At 36.4% G+C, this 19,561-nt stretch overlaps 2 protein-coding genes across 3 annotated transcripts in view; one reads left to right on the top strand and one right to left on the bottom strand.

Moving 5' to 3' along the window:
• Positions 1–2,944, top strand: part of Duba (Deubiquitinating enzyme A) — a 61,905-nt gene extending 58,961 nt beyond the window's left edge. For both annotated transcript variants that reach the window (XM_068350750.1, XM_068350749.1), the window contains exon 10: positions 2,033–2,944. In XM_068350750.1, coding sequence (XP_068206851.1) covers positions 2,033–2,160 — 128 coding nt within the window. In that variant the 3' untranslated portion in view covers positions 2,161–2,944. The remainder of the gene's footprint in view (positions 1–2,032) is intronic.
• A 6,014-nt stretch (positions 2,945–8,958) lies between these two features.
• The window catches only part of LOC137620540 (triple QxxK/R motif-containing protein-like), a 51,957-nt gene continuing 41,354 nt past the window's right edge, over positions 8,959–19,561 (bottom strand). Inside the window, 1 exon segment of the mRNA XM_068350752.1 lies at positions 8,959–13,732. Within this exon segment, the coding sequence (XP_068206853.1) occupies positions 13,634–13,732 (99 nt within the window). The 3' untranslated portion in view covers positions 8,959–13,633.

The raw sequence follows: 19,561 nt of genomic DNA, 5'->3' as shown, positions 1-19,561 counted from the left end.
CCGGTCGGACGATGCGAAGGATTTGCGCCTGTGCCCCGTCAGGGCGGTGAGGAAATACTTGGAAAGGACAGCCAAACTCTGGCCCGGGATCAAAAGCCTTTTTGTTTCCACAGGCCTCGTGAAGAAGCCATTCTCGAAGAATACCATCTCCTCATGGTTGCAGCAGGTCATCATCAGGGCCTACAGTAAGGCAGGAATCCCCCTGCTGGGAAAGTCCAGGTCTATGACATTAGGGGCCTGAGTACTACATTGGCTTTTGAGAAGAATATGGCAGTGGGCCAGATCCTAAGGGCAGGCACCTGGGCCAACCAGTCTACCTTCACGGCTCACTATTTGAAGGACTATTCAAGAAGATCCCTGGACGGGTTCTCGATAAGTACCGTCGTTTCCGCGCTCCAAACAGTTTAAAGGCATAGCCTCGGTGATAGCCGCGTGTAACAAGTACAAGAGACGCAGGTTCATTCCTTAAACCCCCTTGTACCTTCTTTCCCTTTTTCCGCTAAAAGTGGGCTCCGAGAGGGTCCTGAGCCAGAGACAAGTACCTCAACGGGGGGAAGACATGTCCCCTAGGATTTCTTGCACAGTTGAGTTTCTTAGACACTAAGATGGGTTTTTGTGTAGTTTCCTCTTGATCGATTTTCTATGGGGTCAACACGACCTAGCCTCCCTTCTAGGTCTCTCGATTTTCCTCAGCACGGTCTCAAGAACTTTTTGGGGCCATGCCCACCTCCTAAAGTATAAGTCTCCTAAGAAAGTAGTTTGAGGTAAGTACTTCGTGTTGGAATAAATCACAAATTTTATGTAATTTGTTTTTTTCCCAACTCTGGATTTTCCTCAGCACGGTCTCAAGAACTTTAAAGTAGTTTGAGGTAAGAACTTAGAGGTAAGTACTTCGTGTTGGAACAAATCACAAATTTTAATTAATTTGTATTTTTCCCAACAGTACTTACCTCAAACTACTTTCGGGTAATGGCCCTCCCTACCTTCCCTGAGTGTCCCCTGGTATCCTTAGAGACCTTAGCCATCAAGAACTTACTGAAGGTCGAGACCTGAGCAGGCATGCTCTCTGACCTGGGGTTAGCCTCAGGGCGCGTATCACTCCACCTGAGGTTACCCCTCATAGAAAATGGGTTTAGGGTAAACTACACAAAACTCTGGTCGGATGGGAGGAGATCCCAGATACTCCTAAGAAAGTAGTTCGAGGTAAGTACTGTTAGGAAAAATACAAATTACTTAAAAGTTGTGATTTTTTGTGTAATTGTACCTCTTTTCTCGTGTTTCCGTGGGGTCAACAGAACCTAGCCTCCTATCTAGGTTCTTAGGATATGCTTCGGCACGGTCTCTAGGTCTGGAAGGCCACTCCCACCTCCTAAAGTATAAGTCTCCTAAGAAAGTAGTTCAAGGTAAGTACTGTTAGGAAAAATACTAATTACTTGAAAATTTGTGATTTATTTTTTATATAGAATATGAGAGACTTCAGAAAAGTTGGAAGGATAAAATTTATCTCTGCCTGCTGTGTGAAAGTTTTTAGTTGACAATTGTACTGCAGGTTAGGTTTGGATTTTTAAGCTTTATATGGATTACGTCCTTGGTAAGGATATGTTCAACTTTGTAAGAATTTGATGTGAACATTGCTGTTATCTTTGTGCACATTTGTTTCAGCTGATCAATTACTCAAAGTAAGTAAGTATTTGTAGTCTCACTTAATTTTTTCCAATTACAACTTGAGATTGGCATTGAAGGGTAATTAATATTTAGCCTAATACTTGAAACAAAATTTAAAACCCACTGTTAGTACATAGGCCTTAAATTCACAAAATTTAGAAGATATTTTCTTTTAAGCTAGTTCAAAAAATAATGTTTGACCTTTACATCTCTTGCGATGGACAGAAGTAGAAATAATGGTACCATAACTTTTCATACGTACAGGATGTATCGGTTGTATTTATTATGTTATGATGTAATTGTAAAACTGACATGTTATAGGAGATTTTGTTATTTACCAAATTAATTGAATAATTTTGTCCCCCAGGACTTAGTGAATATTCCAATGCTGAGGCTGACATTCTGGCTCAAGTACTTGCTGCCAGCCAACAGGAATACTTGGACTCATTGAAAAATATTAAGGATGAAAATTATGACTCCTCCTCCTCTTCCTAACATTACCATTATTAATAGATTGGTTAAAAAATGTAGATTCACTTGGCAATTGCTCATCTTATTCTTCAAATTGCCTGGTAGATAAGAATATTGATGAGTGTAAATACTTTGCACTAAATCTTTTACTATTATTTTGTTGTGAAAAATTATGGATAACTACTGTATAACTTGAAGTGAGTCTTTGTCTTATTAATAAGGTATTTCATCCATTCACCTCTTTTTAACCACGTAACTTTGGGACAGCATGCTGCAGATTTTAATGTGGTCTGCTAATTTTCAAGTTCAGTTTAAAATTCTAAAACTATTATACTTGTAATGTCAGAACAGTATGCTGTATAATGTAATGATGGTTGCCTAAATTTTTTCTTTAGTCCAAAAGTACATAGTTTTGATTTGATTCAGTCCAGTTCTGCTTTACTATCTGGTACGAATATCAGTCATTTACCAAATTGTTTTAATCGTTGGTAAAGTTAGCATTACTGTAAATAGTCATATCTCATGAATCATACACATACCATATCATTGGAACCAGCTTTCTGATATCAGATAGAAAGGCTTTATGAAAATGTAGTTTTTTCCGCTGCTTTTGTGCTACTGCCAATTTACCTTAACCAGTTGTGAAATCAGTATTTTAAGATTATAAATGCCGACTAAAATCTTCAGTTTTGATCAAATATTGGCCATGAATTTTCAAATTATCATAATCAAAGTCTGTATGCATTCAGAAATGTAGCCTGATACAATTGATGGTCATCATTGAAATACAGAGGAACCAGATATGTCACTTGCTTTTAATTATCCTGCACTTAGCAGTTACTTTGATGGCTGACTTTACCAAACTTTACTTTATTTGTTTCTATAAGTATAATGTATGAAATTTTTATTCTTGAAAATAGGGAATGTTCTTCAACATCACTATAATGTTCATTGAATTCCATGAGACGATAGTTATCAATAAGTGATGTATATGGGCGAGTAGTAGTTTTCCCACCCTCATGTGGGGCACTCCTGTTTTTGACCGCAACGATTATGGATGTACTGTTGCTAACTATACTATGGTTTTCCCTCTCTCTCAAACGATTATGGATGTACTGTTGCTAACTATACTATGGTTTTCCCTCTCTCTCAAAGGATACTTCAGTTCCGAAGCGATACAAAATAGGGAGATATCTCACATGATCAATCTTCGTGTCATTGATCCTGCCATGAGCGGTCAGTGTGTGGTGGTTCTCCTGCCGACCCCACGTGCCACTGTCAATGTTCCTGTTCACTAACAAGATCACTTGTCACCTGTTCTTTACATTGTTCTACACTGAAGGTGGTGGACAAGAGGAGCCATTAGCTTTGAGCAATGCATCTGTGCTGGAGGTTACTTCCCTCTATCATCTGAGTGAGGTTGAGGTAACAATGGAGGCTAGTAATGACTCCCTTATCAATTGTGCAGTCTCCTTCAAGTGCCTAGATCCCCTGTCGATGCCACGACTTTGAGATATGACTGAAGATGATGGGTTCCAAAGTTCGATCAGGACCAGCTGATGCTTCCCCCTCCGATATTATTACACCCTTTTGCAACCAACCTTACCAGTTCAGGAGGGAATATAGAGCCAAGAAGGGAAGAAGAGAACACTAATGTGACTGTCCCTTCCTTCAGCTTCCGCGAGTCCTGCCATTAGGCTACATGGCAGTACAGTGGCTGGTCAAATCCTCTAAAAAGGATGCCGTCTACCCATCACACTCCCCTCATTCTCACTCTGTTGGTGTTCCAGTTCCTTCAAAATCGCCAGAAGCACTGTCCTTAGTGTTAGAGGTAAAGCGCTTAAGTCATTTCACACTGTTCTCCGGGTTTCTACTGTTGAATCCTCCTGGTGAAGTTGACTACAGTCTGGTGATCTGTTTTTTACCATTCTCTGCTAAAAATTTTATCAGGCTCAGTTCACCATCAAGGTTGCAAGCACTGTACGGTTTCAGTGTACCTTAAAGGATGTGTATTTTCCAAACCCCATTCTTTGGATCTGCAGAAACTACCTCCACTTTGACCATAAGGTAGTAGTGCACCATTTCAACGAAGCCCTATGCGTAGGACTGTCCTCTGCTCCCTAGTGTTCATGCTGGTCTACACTTGGTCCCACTCCAGTAGGATACGCCTCCAGAAGTATCTCATCGACTAGCTGACCCTAGCCTCCTTCAAGAGGCAATTGCTTTAGGATGAAGACAGACTGCTTTCCTCTGGTCAACTGGGAAGAATCAAGTCTCTAGCCCAAGCAGAGGAATTAGTACCAGGGAATGTTGATAGCTACAGCAACAGCGAGTGTCTTTCCTTCAGATGATTGCATCAGCAGGTTCAAGGAGATGGTGCTCCATAACCAAGAACTCTTGGCTTGATGATGACAATGTTTACCAAGATATTTTTCTTCGGAGAAACTACTTTCTCCCAGGTGTCTCCACCGTCAGTTGCCCGAGTGATGTCTGAAGTGCCTATTCTTTTTGAAAGTTCAGGACAACCTTTCCAGGTGGCTGAGCAACTTTTCTCTGATGCATCCAAGGAGAGGTGGGCACACACCTGAGGAATGAAGTTACCTCAGGCGTACGCTCCCAGGTAGCATCTGAATATCCATCGATTGGAAATGTGAGCAGCATTCCCAGCACTGCATGTTTTCCAACAGTTTGATACGGCAATCAGTAGTGTTGATGCGTGACAACAGCAGTGGCTTATGTCAACAGTAAGGAGGCACTGTCTCATACAGCCTTTGTGAATTGACAAAGCACATAGTAGCATCTTCACAAGTACCTCAAAACTGTGAAGACGTCTGCACTTCATGACTGGAAACTTCATAGCATCTCATATGACCGAAGGGTTTTTGCATGGGGTTGTTCAGGTGACTGGGGACCTATGATGAACCTCTGCAGTCGACTTCCTCTCAAGTGGGCCTTTTCTACGATTGGTATCTTTGAAGAGGTACTTCTCAGATCGGTTTTTTTTTTTTCACTGATGGTAGCCCTCCTCCCATTTTTCACCAAGAAAAGAGCGTTTCAGTCACAGCAGGAAAAGGCTACTGCTCAGCTGTGAGCAAAATCTGACAAAGGAACATAGACATACACTTCATGGGAGTTGTCCATGCCGTGAAACTACTTTCAATAGCTATGCCTATCCTGGAAACTCAGGGCTTGGAGTGGGATATAACCAGTGATCTAAAATTCCTCGCGTGCCTGAGATGAGTGAAACGTCAAGCAGGATCAGACTCTACACAGTCTTTCGACATCTTTTATGTTATTCTAAAGGATGGAAGATCTTGGTTTGTTCAAGAGTTTATGCCCAATTTTGCAGCTTCCAGGGATGCCAGGATCAAGCCCTTCTCCATCTCTCCTCAGAATGCACCTGAAAACATCAAAATGACTTAGCTTCTCTTTCCTGTGAGAGCCCCACGGTGCTATCTTGCGAGGAGATTGGTCGAGATACTTGCACGCATGTACCTGTCATTAACCACCTCGGTAATAAATGAATTACTATTCCAGCTTAACTGAAGATATCCCCCATTAAAATGACTCTCATTTGTAGAGCTAAGGAAAATACAAATTGTTTTTAAAATGTTGTTTTGAAGGTGAAGTGAATGAGTCATTTCTTTTTCAAGTAATCTAACTGAGAAATTCTACTATTTTCTTTAGAGGAGTGTGAAGAATCCATTTATAATTTAACAAGTTATTAGGTAACTAGTTTTATTGCATTCAATATTAAAAAACTACAAAGAAGTACATTAGTATAAAATATAAACTCTTCAATATGTTTTAAAACTCAGAATATAATCATAAAGCTGCTGGATATCACAAGGAATGCTATTCAAATATATTCTCAACATACAAAACCTAATAAGATGAGTGCTGGAACTTAAATTATAGCTGAGAACACCATAATATTCACAATGGAAATTAAAGAGCAGATATAAAGAACAATTGTATGACAGTTGTATTATAGAAAAATATAATTCAACTACAGTAAAACTTGATCAATTTTCAAGGAATATTCTAAGGAATAAAATTGTGTATAAAGTAAAAAAATCCACAGTATTGGCCCGTCCACCCTCAAAGGGGAGGCGATTAAAGACCAGCAGATATAATTCCTGATAATCATATTTAACAAATAATGAAAAAAAGTAAAGCTACTAAAAGCCATATGTTTGTAAATTTTGTTGAACCTATACCGTATGCAAAATTTCCAGATGCAGAATTGCCTAAATTTTCTCATGATAAAAAAGTGGCAAAGAAAAAGACACGACGCGCAGGTTTTTGTGTGTCATATCATTAGTGCAAGACAAAAAATTCCCCATAACTAGATACCCTTCCCCCCCCTTTTTTTTTTTTTTGGGGGGGGGGGGTTGCAATGCTTTTATAAAAATGTATGATGTTCATAAAAATATTAAGTTTTGTGCATGGGGGTAATTAACCAGTTAAATTATCTTATATTTAAATAGTTAGAACCAATAAAAAGAATTATCTAGTTAGAACCAATAAAAAGAATTATCTACAGAATTAAAGTAATTTTATTGAAAATTAATTTCCCTTCGCTTCTTTATATATGGTCTCGACAGTAACCCTCCTCTGCTAAATTTGTTAGATTAGTTGCTAAGCATCATTACAATATAATTTTCGTTATCTCCCTCCAGTAACACATCTAACCATGCACTTCATGTGGCATAATACACATTTTAATTTAAAAGTGAAAATATATCCCTTCTATGTCTCGTAATGTTTTTTAATGGAAATAGCACATTAATACCTAAAAGCAGATTCTACCTTTCAACTCCACCATTAAGCCCATGGGACAACTTATGTTGTAGTTCAAATAAAGTTCTGACAGCATAGCCTATAGTCACCTAAGGGGTCATGACTTTAACATTGTGGATGTCCATCGGTTGTCAAAAGTGCATAGCCTATAGTCACCTAAGGGGGTCATGACTTTAACATTGTGGATGTCCATCGGTTGTCAAAAGTTATAAGTACAATATACAGTACATGTTCCTAATAAAGTCATGAGAAGGCATTATCTATATCTGGAAATTACTACATAATTATTGAAATATCGAGCATTTAGAAAGTCGCCAAATATTCATATAAACTATAGTTACCATAAAAGTATACAAAACCAAGCAATTTTATCAAGTTTTCAATGAAAGCTTACTTTTACTTGTACTCATGAAAAAACAAAATCTTTGTAAAGCTGACAATGTCTAAAGACACCTATTTAAATAATGGTTAACATTTAACTAATATTCACGTAATGGATGCATAATGCCCAATTTGATAAATGTGAAAATTCATAAATAAAAACAATATAGCACCAACAAAGAAAACATAAAACTATAAACAAAAAAAAAAAAATATTTTTTCAAATGAGAAAAATATAAGAATAAAAAGTGTAAAAGATGAATCAACAATGACTAAACAAAACCAAATAGGCTTGGGAATGTTTTTGGTAAATTAGAAAATTTTAACAACAAAGTACCTTGACTAAAAATGCAAAAATTTGTTCAGTACGATAAAGCTGAAGGATTGTATGAGCAAAGGCCTGATATTCCCCATTCGAAAATGAAATGACACTAATACCAATAAGTTGCATGACTTCATTCAAAAACAAGAAAAAGGAAAGTTGCTCTTTACATATTAAAATTTCAGCTTATTTAGAGGGACTAGAGGGAAGCATTGTACTGGCAACTTGTTATTTTTATACATAACTTATCTGATCAAGTAAAACTCCACAACCATCTGACATAGTGCCCAATGGACAATTCATTTCTACTTTTTATCTAATTCTTTACAGAAGTGAATGTAGTGCTACTCTTATCATCATATCACGAAATTAATACAGAATACTAGTTTGATTTTATATCTAATGACAACTACAAACAAGAAAAAAATGTTATTTCCTCCCATTCAAAATTTATATTCCCATACCATATAGGAGTGGTAGTACAATTCACTGGCATGCAACTACTTTTCTCATATAAAGTTTACTTCTGATACTACAAGGTTCAGTAATAAAGAATTTATCAAAACATATGTGAAGGTAAATTCCTACAAACAAAACAAAACTGAAAATTAGATTGTCACAATATAAAAACTACCAGTACTGTACTTGTATCTATCTAGATCATAGACTGTACTGTATTTACCTGTACAATAGAATTAAAGCGTTTCATAAGCAATTAACTTGCCAGAGACCAAGCTTAAATTTATCACATCTAAAAGATCAGTATGAGAAATAAAGCAAAGGACTAGCCTTTAAATGTTAACTTGAAAAGGGTTTCAAGTAATAATAAGCAAAACAGGAAAGCAATGCTGTGTACCTCAAAGCAAGGAAAAACAGGACTTCTTTTAGAAATGCAAATATTCATAAGTAAAAAACATCATTTAGAAGTTGAGCAAAATTACAGGCAATTTAACTGAAAAAAAAAAAAAAAAAAGTTTACTCTGGTTAATGGCAAATAATAATTTGGTAATAATGAACACTGTATTTACACAGGAAAGTGTTAATCATCGTTAAGTAAAACAGTTCAGTTCAAAATATAAGAGGAACAGTCCGAAAGGAGAAGATAGAGGAGGATACCCTCTATTAAAGGAAAAAGAAGTCCTACTGAAAATTTATACTTGATATATAGTGTTGTAATGGGCTTAATGAAAGCAGTTAACATTTCTAAAATCAAAGTGTTTATACAAAGATTTTTTTCCTGAAATGGGAATAGAAAAAAGCAATATGGTAAAGTAAAAGAATTTGAACACAAAAATTATTAAATGGAACACATGAGAACTGGCCCCCCCCCCTCCAGAAAAAAAAGAAAAAAAAAAAAGGAACAGTAGCCCTGCACCTTTAGTATGGCCTACAGCAGTATGCCTTGCTGAGGACACTATGCTGTACCTTTATACCAACTAAACTAACAGCCATGACAAAATATGGTTGACCTTACAGAGACTATGCAAGAAGGGTGTTTATGCCATGAAAAAAATCGGTAAGGAAGCAATGTTCCAACACCTGTCCTTTGAATTTATCGAGATAATATAGACATTTTTGACACAAACTGATTGAGAAACTGAAAGCTTTCTGTTGTGGAAGGGAGATGCATGGTTGAAATTTCCTAACCATGAAAGCTACTTTTCATAAGTTTTACAGTATAATACACTATTGAAACGAGTAAAGTACTAACCCTTTGAATCCTATAAGACGTATTACATGTCCAGGTATTTTTAATACCTTCAGCCCCGTATGCCAAAATCTACATCCCGTAACCTTTACTATTTAAACAAGATTTTTACAAAATATGTAAAGCTAGACAGAAAGGAAAATTTTCAACTAACAATAATAGTTTCTTTACTGAGTCAGACGTTGCAAAGAAAGTCCTCCAGCTTAGGCGAATAATCCATGTGCAAGGGAGGGGGGGGGGGATTGAAGGGGCTTAACAAAATTAAAAGATGTTTCCATTAGTAACCTTGATTATATAAGTACATACCTAAAAAACATTTCTCTATCAAGACCCCATTCCTTTCAAAAATTGTATATCGAGGACAAGAACCAGTAAACTTATTTTCAATGATGAAGTCACAGGCTCTTGGGAGTACTTCCATTGCTCTTCCTCTTCAAGTCATGATAATACTGTACACCCCCGCCCCCAAACAAAAAAAAAAAACTAACTACAGTACAGTACATCCAAATGCAATAAGAAAAAATTCATATACCTGAACTGTTAAATTCCAAGAGCCTTTATATATTCAAAGATATTTATCAAGACGAAGAACAATTATTATTTTTTATATATAAATATACATAAAAGGGAAGGGAAGTATTTAGATCTATTTCAATGAATTTTCAATAATCTCCACTATATAATAAAGAGCAAGTGTCTAGCCATATGTACTATATATATTAATTTCCTGTCACGCTGAGCAGGAACCACTCGGAAAACAACAATCTCCGTCACATTGCCCAAACAGAATAGTATGTTGTAGTTAGGAAAGGGGAAGGGGATGAGAAAGGTTGAATCTGCGTGTGCATATCTATCTAATTATTTAGCTGTCATTTTTGATGGATCACGTACCTTAGCATTAATAATTATGATTTGAAAAAGTAAAAGGAAAATATATAACTGGCCATATGAAAATTAAACTAGTCATGGTAAAAAATGAAATGAAACCAGAACTTAAAATCTTCAAGGAAGGATGCTTGATTCTAGACCTTTTTCTTTCAGCTATATGCCTCAATTAACCATAAACATTAACATACTTTGAAAATCTTGCGTCATTTTCCACCCGATGTTAAATGAGTATCCTCCTGATTTTTCTGATTTCTATAACCTTCCATGAATTAAACAAGCAAATCTTTTACCAATTTTAGAATAAGATCCCATTATTTTCACACCATGCAAAATCTTTAACAAAAATTTAACAGGTTTACAAGTAGGAAAGTTGACTGGTAAGAGAAATTAATTCATGCACGGTCACTAGTGATATCAACCTTGAATATCAAAATACAGTACAGTACTGGATTCCCATAACCAATGATGACAAGGGTTCCTATGCAGCTAATTTAGGGATCTAGGTTAGAAAAATCCAAGGAATTTACCTTCACATAACAAATGTACACTATGTAGGCCTACTGAAGAAGCAAAATAAAAAATATAAAAATCAAATCGCCACTTATTGGTTCATAATACAACACCCACACAAAACTCAGTAAATCTTACAAAAACTCTCTAAAGTGAACAAATTTCAATATAATATATATTTAATTTTTCATGAAAAATTACTGTACCTGGGGTTAAATAACTGAAAACTACAGTATATTATGAATTACAAGTTCTCTTAAAAAGAAAAATAACTAACTAGTAAATAAAATCTAATCCTTGTCAGCTTGAATAATAAATTGAACTAAACTGAATTTACAAGAACCCTAGCATCAACATTTTAGCACTAAAAAAATATTACTACCTAGATTACCATCATTTCAGCTGAAATAAATTGCATAGATGTTTACAACTTTCATAAACTAAAGACTAATGTGACAATAATTTATTGTCCCCAGTCTTACTTATATAGTGACAATATTCTACAAAATTATTTGTTAAATTTGGAAGAGTAAAGCCCTGTCCACACGATCGAGCATACCGGACGGGCAAACAGTGATACCAGACTACAGTAGGTAGTGAGAATGTGAGTTGATGACGTCAGAAACGGGAAAACCACAGCAGAGATTTGGCAACAATATTGGTTGCCAGATCCCTTTCTGTTGTTTAACCGCTTCTGACGTCATCAACCCTCATTCTCACTACCTAATGTGGTCTGGTATCACTGTTTGCCCGTAAGGTATGCTCGATCGTGTGGACAGGGCTTAAGCTGAATAAACTGGAAGTCAGATATTGCAATATCATTCTAAATTCCTTTTTGACCTATAGATAATTTTCAAGTACAGTTCCAGGACCTTCTAATATATTTTTGAGCAAATTATTATCAGATCACTTCTGTCAATTACAAAATTTCTCCATCACCTTTAGCTACATACCACAGTAATATTACTGCTCTTGCTAATATATACCAAAGCTAAAATTACAAATCTCAAGTTTATATACCTGAAGTGTGAAATCTTTTCACATTCCCAGCATTCTGTTTACAGAAATATATGTTCAATAGATTTTACATCCATACTGATGTATCATTAGTTTCTTGCCCTTTTACATAAACAAAATAAATTGCAATGATTTCTAGTATTAAAAATTAGAACATAAGTTTTCATTAACTAGATTTCAACTCAAGTACTGTCTATTTCAGTAAATTATGTAACTAGATTTTTAATATTCTGGTCAGTCTTCACTTTAATTTACATCTACAAGGGCATCTGTCTTAAGAGCATTCTCATGCATTCATGGATCAATACAAAAATTATTACATGTTTAACAAGTGAATATCTTAAAACTTCTTAAAAAACACTGACCCCTGAAATGAATCAGTTACAGCATAATAAACCACTTCATTGCAAATGAATATTTCAACTATAATTCTACAGGTACATCTATTATTGCTTGAAACCACCTACTACTCCATGAGGAATTAGTTTACAAAAATCTTTACAAACATTGAAAGTTTACATACTGTAGTAAATATCATTACTCTCATAGAATTAAATTATATACTGAAAATTATTCAGAGTAATAAATCACCAAAAGCAACAGATGTTCGAGAACTTGCCTTTGTTTCAATCAATAAACTGTGTGAGAAATTTAAGTATAGTAGCAATTTTACAGGATTCTGTTCATTAAGGAAAAATGCTTCAAAATATTGATGGACAGTAAAGACTAGTGTATACATAAATATTATAGAATTAGGCAAACATTTGAGATGTTATACAAAATGTTTATAACGCTAACCAGATACTGACTACAACCAGTATAACGCCCTCGATACTCCCTTTAAACTTCAAGTGCATTTCACAAAACATAAAATACTGTACCTAATAAATAAATAGTTTTCATTAATAAATGATTGGTGCATAGAAATTTTCAAAGCTATGGAACAGGGGATTAATCTAATCTAGAAAAAAAGAGGAATGCAAATAACATGTACAGTATATACTGTATAATGTACTGATCATGATTTTGTGATTACTACCCTAACCTCATCAATGAGATCTCCAAAATCGTAAATAAATAAAAGCCAAAACTACATTTATTTGTGCAATTCTGTTAGTCTTCTCTATGAGACATTCAAAATTATGATATTTAACTAAAGATGAGTCAAACTAATATGAAAATCTAGGAAAATTCAGGAAAGTGTTTATTTTACTTCAAATAAAAGTAATCCTCAAACTCAAGACCAAAATATATCGAGCAACCTACTGGTTATCACTCACCTTAGAACTAATGGGAATACATAACTACAAACTACTATATAAAAAAAATTTCTGACAATAATGCAACCAATTGTTCAAATCATTTTACATATTCTATTCACCCACACATAAGAAAAATACTTTTTGTTCTATGATTTGCAGTTATACTGGTTCTTTCAACTAAGATCTCTTACTGGTTTTACCCGCTATAATTTCTGAGCTACAAACTAGTTTTAATATTCTTGGTAATGTACTTATTTTGTACTACTCCATATTCAAAACTGAACACTGTATTTAGAGCAATATTGATTGTAGCATATAGAGGAAATTTTGTACTCGTTTCTTATTATCAAGGGAAATCTTTCACTTTGAACTTTACAAATAAATGAAAACCACACATACACACACATATATATGCATACACATACAGTATATATATATATAATGGAAAATAGTAAGGAATGTTTGCATAATTTATATTGGGTGATAAAAATACCTCTGCCACGAAACTCCCTTAAGAGAAAATTTGATCCTAAAATTGGAATGCTCTACATACCTCTACAACACCCAGAAATAAAAGGATTGTCTCAAGACTTACAGTACATCACTTTACTGGCTGTAACCTTCAGTAACATAGAACCAGAGAAGCATTGATGCATACACAAGGACGGCAGCTCCCAGAAAGCCACTAACAATCACTTTGACATCCTGAAAGTACAAAATATGTAACTTTATTGAAATTGAAAGTTGCTACACTTACAGAAGAAGATATATCCTCCTTCCCACCATTACTTTCACATTTCACCACTTAGCTTTTGACTCTTGTGGTATATGCTAGACAGAAGTGCAAGGGAAAAAGAATCAATAGTAAATTAATATATTAATATATTTTGTATTTTTTTGTATAGCAAACCAATCTTTCAACTTTTTAACTACTTGGAATGTTTGCAAAGGTATCAGCTCTTCAGTTCTATCAATGCATGTTTCATTAAATCTCTAGCACTTCCCTAATTGCTTTGAATATTCTTTGTATGTACCCAAACAAACTTAGTAATGGCAGTTAGGAGATATAAAGTTAGAACCATACCTGTACTTGCATAGCATCTTATGATGCAGCTTACTCACTATAGTATAAAGTAATGATACCATTACCAGAAGCTGATTATGTCAGCATCTGTGAACTCTCGGTTCTAGATGCTGTAGTGAGCTGGGTAAATATTGGATTTGTTGATCACTTTCCTACCCACAATTACTGACTATTCAAACCTGTATATGAAGCAATAAGAGATATTCCTTACATTTAATCCAGTGAAAATAGACTTCTCCATTCAATCAGAACTAACAATGTACTACAAATAATATTAATGATTAATTAGATTCATTTGGCTGAACAGACATTCTAAAATTATATTCTTAATCTATTCATAGTCAAATAACCAAATTAATAGTAAATTTATTATATAACAACAAGCAGTTTGTTTCCCATAACACACTATCTGTTTCATATAGCTACAAACATCTAATTTACTTTCAAATGAACTCGTTTCATACCATACTACAATTGCAATAAAATTCACAACATTGTGAGCACAATAATCAACCCAGTGTCAAAAATTGATCATACGGCATTAAATTTCCATGCACTCCCTGAAACTGTATTTTATTTTTCAAATCACATTTAGCAGACAATTTAAGTCAATTAACTAATGCTAAATATAGATATCTCAATACCACTGACATGCTAAAAGGCCTCTCTAAGCAACAGTCCTGTAAAACAGCCAGATGTACCTTATATCTTGATATCCTAATAACATCAGCCCCAAAAAGGGACAAGTATGACAAAAACAAGAAGAGAAAATAGGGACTGTTTTAGCATAATTAAACTGGCAAAAATATTTATGGAACAATGCTAAACAAGTCAGCCCTAAAATATCACGTCTTTCTAGACAAACTCTACCTTATTGGAGCTTACTGCAGCCATGCTAAAAACATTACATCACTGTGAGGGAAAATAAATGTGATTAAATAAAACCAAATTGGCTCCAACAAGATAAAAGCATTTCAGGCAAAATGCTGAGTAAAAAAAATTAAGGTAAAAGTATTTTATAGTTAACCACTTCAAAATACTACCGTTGGTACTTCTGAGAGTAACAATCTAGAATGATAACTGGACTTCTCAGTTTTGGACTTGAGAGTGGTCTCAACTAAACTTTTTGGAGCTAAATTTTGCATTTTTATAATTTTCCACAATAATATCATGTAAGAAACTGTAAGTATGAGTCCTAGACTACTTATTTTCATACAAAACTAAAAATTTTGCTGTAATTTTGATTAATTAGATTAGCTTACATGGCAGAGTATTATTTTTTTTCTGGCTGTTCTGGCCTAAGAAGTTTTCTCCAACAACAAAGATTTACCCTTGAAAAAATGACTGACACACTGTACCAGAAATACATTGCTTCAAGATCTAAGGTTCCATATACTGCACTTTATATGTATTCGATGCATGCCATAAAGGTTCATACGGCACCTTCTTTAAGGACCCTAGAACTCTTAAACATCCCACACAGATGGTTGAGTTCTTTTGGCAGGCATGATTGCTCGAAGCTCATCAGCATTGACAGTTAACATTAGGTCATAGCTGAGGGCTCAGGGTTGAGAGATAGCTTTAAGCGCTGAAATTGAAAGGAGCTTCTCTCAGCAAAGGTTAATGATAAAGTCCGCCATTAGATGAAGAGAGGCTCCAACCGGGGAAGTGCCCCTCCTATGGTACCTACTTCAGAAGCTTGCCCACTTTGCCTGGTACACTGCTGGCGAAGATTTTCAGAGATAACCAGACATCTTTGTAGTGCCTAGCAAAAAACCTTTCGCTACAAGATGCTGGATAGTTTCCACCCATGAAGTGACAGGGATGTCACAGAGTTTTGGTACCTCTGCTGGGGTGGCTAGTAAAGATTGGGCTAAAGAAGTACCTCAATCAAGAGCATTGTCAGGTCTGGGTACCATACAACATGTGGACTTTTGGGAGTCGCCAGAGTTACCCTGAGGTTTGGTGTAGTCAGTACCCAGTTGACTACCCTTCAGATTAGGCAAAAAGGCTGAAAAAGCATAGGCTTCAAAGTTGTCCCATGGATGTTCGAATGCATCCTCTAGTGCCACAAGATAGTCCCGGACCTGCTAAAATAACACTGGTAGTTTTCTGTTGAGCTTTGTGGCAAATGTGTCTACTGATGGGGAACTTCACAAAGGCTAAAGATTCTTCACGACTAAAGGATGAAGGGACCACTCAGCTCCTGACTCTTGACCCTGGCGACTGACCTTGTCAGCAATTACATTCTTTTGCCCAAAATGAATCTTGCTGATGGCTCCAATGCATTGTTTAGTGCTCAAAGTAAACCTGTTTTGAAATTTCCCAAAGGTGCTGTCAAACAGAACCTCCTTGCTTGTTGACATTGTATCCCACTACGGTAGTGATGTCGCTCATCAATGCTACCAAGTGGTATCTCAAACTGTAGTGGAATGATTGCAGTGCCAAGAGCACTGCCTTCAATTCTAACAGGTTGATGTGCATGATTTTCTCTTCCTTGGACCAGCACCCTGAGGCAATCTGATTTCTTAGGTGTGTTCTCCATCCCTTCTTTGATGCATATGTGATGAGCAATAATTCAGGGGACGGTACCCATTAGGGGTTCCCTCGATGAAGTTCTCGTCCTTTAGCAACCAGGTTAGATTGCTGTGAACTCCTTGGTCCACTGAAACAAGGTAATGAAGGGGGCCAGTGGGTGCTGTCCTGTGTCTTCAGACACCATTGAAGGGACCTTTGGTGGAGACGGTAATGTGGAACGAGCTTCTTCAAGGACAAGACATGTCCAAAAAGTTGTTGCCATTGCCAAGCCAGCATTCGTTGTTGAGATATGGAAGTCGCGCTACCCTTCCGAGTATGCTGATGCAATTGCCTGATGGAAAAGCTCTTGCTTTCAGTATTCCCAGGTACTTCGTCTTCTGCTTGGACAAGAGGTTGTACAGTACTTCTATAGGATTACCATGATCCCTAGATCATGGCAAAAGGAGAGAAGTTCATCCCAATGTTGAAGGACCTGTCTCTGGAATGAGGTCAATATCAACCAATCCTCTAGGTACCTCAACAGACATACGCCCCTGATGTGCCCCCCAGCAGAGACTGGCGTGAACACGCAAGTGAATACTTGAGGGGCGGTTGACACTCTGAAGCACAAGAAATTGAATTGAAAACCCCTAACTCCTATGGCCAAAGCGGACGAACATCTTTGAATACTAATAGAGTGGTATTTGAAAGTATGCATCTTTCAAGTTTAGTAAAAGCATAAAGGCATTCCTCCTCATGGGTGCTCGTACAGAGATTGCTGTCTTCATTTTTAATGGAGTCTATAGTATATACTCATTCAAAGAGAGGTTAATGACCTGTCTCCAGAACCCAGTTGCCTTCTCCACCAGGAACAGGAAAGACTGGAGATTCATCCCGTACAACCTGTAGCATGCCATTTTCTAACTGTTTGTCCACCTCTGATTAGAGGGTGTGGTTTTTCTCTTGACTTCAGATGGTATGACAATGACGTCGTAGTCTGAGTGAGGGGAGGATGATACCCAATGAACAAGATACGGTATCCATCCCAATGGCTTGATAGGCGTTTCCCAACTAGTGGCAGCCAGCAGGAGCTGCTTGTCCTATCATCCTATGGCTCCTCTTCTAAATTGTCCCATTCTGAGATGACAACCTTGGGGTTCAATGGGTTGCCTCGGATCTGAATTTCTACAAGAGGAGGTAGAAGGAGGGGCCAATTTTTCCTTTGGATTCAATAACCGTTTTTGTAGAGCCAACCTTGAAGGATTTGGGGTTCCTTATGCCAATGGAGACGACTTGGGGGAAAATAGAGTCTAGGAATCTCATCCATTTCTCCTCTTTCTTTTCCACTTGCCTGGGAGAGAAGAGGGATGGGCTCTTAACTTCTTCACTCTGTTGACACAATACACGTCAAAACATGCCTGACAGTACACACAATGACGTTGGGATAATGTCATCTTCATTACTATTAGCACATGGCTGTATATGACACAAGTTCACACTTGGGGAAATTTCACTATAGAATCTCTTCTCCCTAAAGTTAGCCCCTCCCCCTCCTGTCTTCAGCCAACCAACAAAGTTTTTGGAACTCTAGCCTTTATTTTCTGAATATGTAAGAGCTATTTTAGTCTCTTTATGTTACCATGAAATAATCATACCACTCTCTCAAGCCAATAGCGATATTTGACATTTGCTATCTTAGGTATTACTCAAACCCCCCTTGACATCCGCAATTGGGAGACTTGTCATTCAACCATCAACCAAAATACTTTTGATTCTAGTCCTTATTCCTGATTATATAAGGTCTATTTTGGTGTAGTATTCACATACAACCTAATCACCAACCCAGAAATACTTGCGATTATAGTCCTTATTCATGATAATGTAAGGTCTATTCTATTGTTTTTCTATGCTGCCAAAGTGTTCCTAATCACAAGAGAAAGTATCCCTGCCCTCGACTATAAGTCCCACCCACGAGACGAAAACTTACCATTACCATTAAAGGAAATAGTTGACAGAAGACGAGATTAATCTTTTTCCTTATTTTAATCCTTTTTTCAACTATCATTTCTACATTACATCATCCTCTTGTTTTATATATTTCATATTAGTATCGTTCATCGTTTTCACAAGAAAGAGTTAGCCTATTGTGATTATTTCCATTTATTGTCATTCTACCGTTTCTACATAGTATTCATCATGTTTTTACATACACAATCAACAGTATTTCCAAGCTTGTGAAATACCCAAAACCGGAATGATCCAGTTCATAGTCAGTCAGTCATAGTCATATGCAAGGTGGAATCACAAACGAACGAACAAACCAATCTCTCTCTCTCTCTCTCTCTCTCTCTCTCTCTCTCTCTCTCTCTCTCTCTCTCTCTCTCTCTCTCTCTCTCTCTCTCTCTCTCTCTCTCTCTCTCTCTCTCTCTCTCTCTCTCATTATACTGTATTTTTGTCAACAGTTTATTGTCTATTCATATTTCTTCATCATATTTATACCTTATAAATTATATATTATATAATACTTCTTGTGTCAAAGTAAACAAATGGATGTTTTCATTATATTTCTGTATAACCTAAATTCCATTATTACTCTTGAGTAGTTTTATATCTTTCGACAGCTATTTATCATGGAATTAATACAGAACAACACACAAAACACAGAGCTTAACCGTACCTCATAATTATAAATTATAGAATATTTCTTGTGTCCAAGGAAATAAAACCACAAATTTTTAAGTAATTTGTATTTTTCTTAACACACTTACCTAGAACTACCTTCTTAGGAGTTACTGGTAACTCTATCCTAACCGACCAGCTTTTTGTGTAGTTTACCCTATTCCCGTTTTCTATGGGGGCTAACCTCAGGCGGAGTAAAATGCGCCCTGAGGCGACCCGGGGTCGGAGAGCGTGCAAGCTCAGGTCGTCTCCTC

This window comes from Palaemon carinicauda, chromosome 27, assembly GCF_036898095.1.
Source record: "Palaemon carinicauda isolate YSFRI2023 chromosome 27, ASM3689809v2, whole genome shotgun sequence".
Lineage (NCBI taxonomy): Eukaryota > Metazoa > Arthropoda > Malacostraca > Decapoda > Palaemonidae > Palaemon > Palaemon carinicauda.
This window is presented reverse-complemented; position numbering and strand designations above follow the sequence as displayed.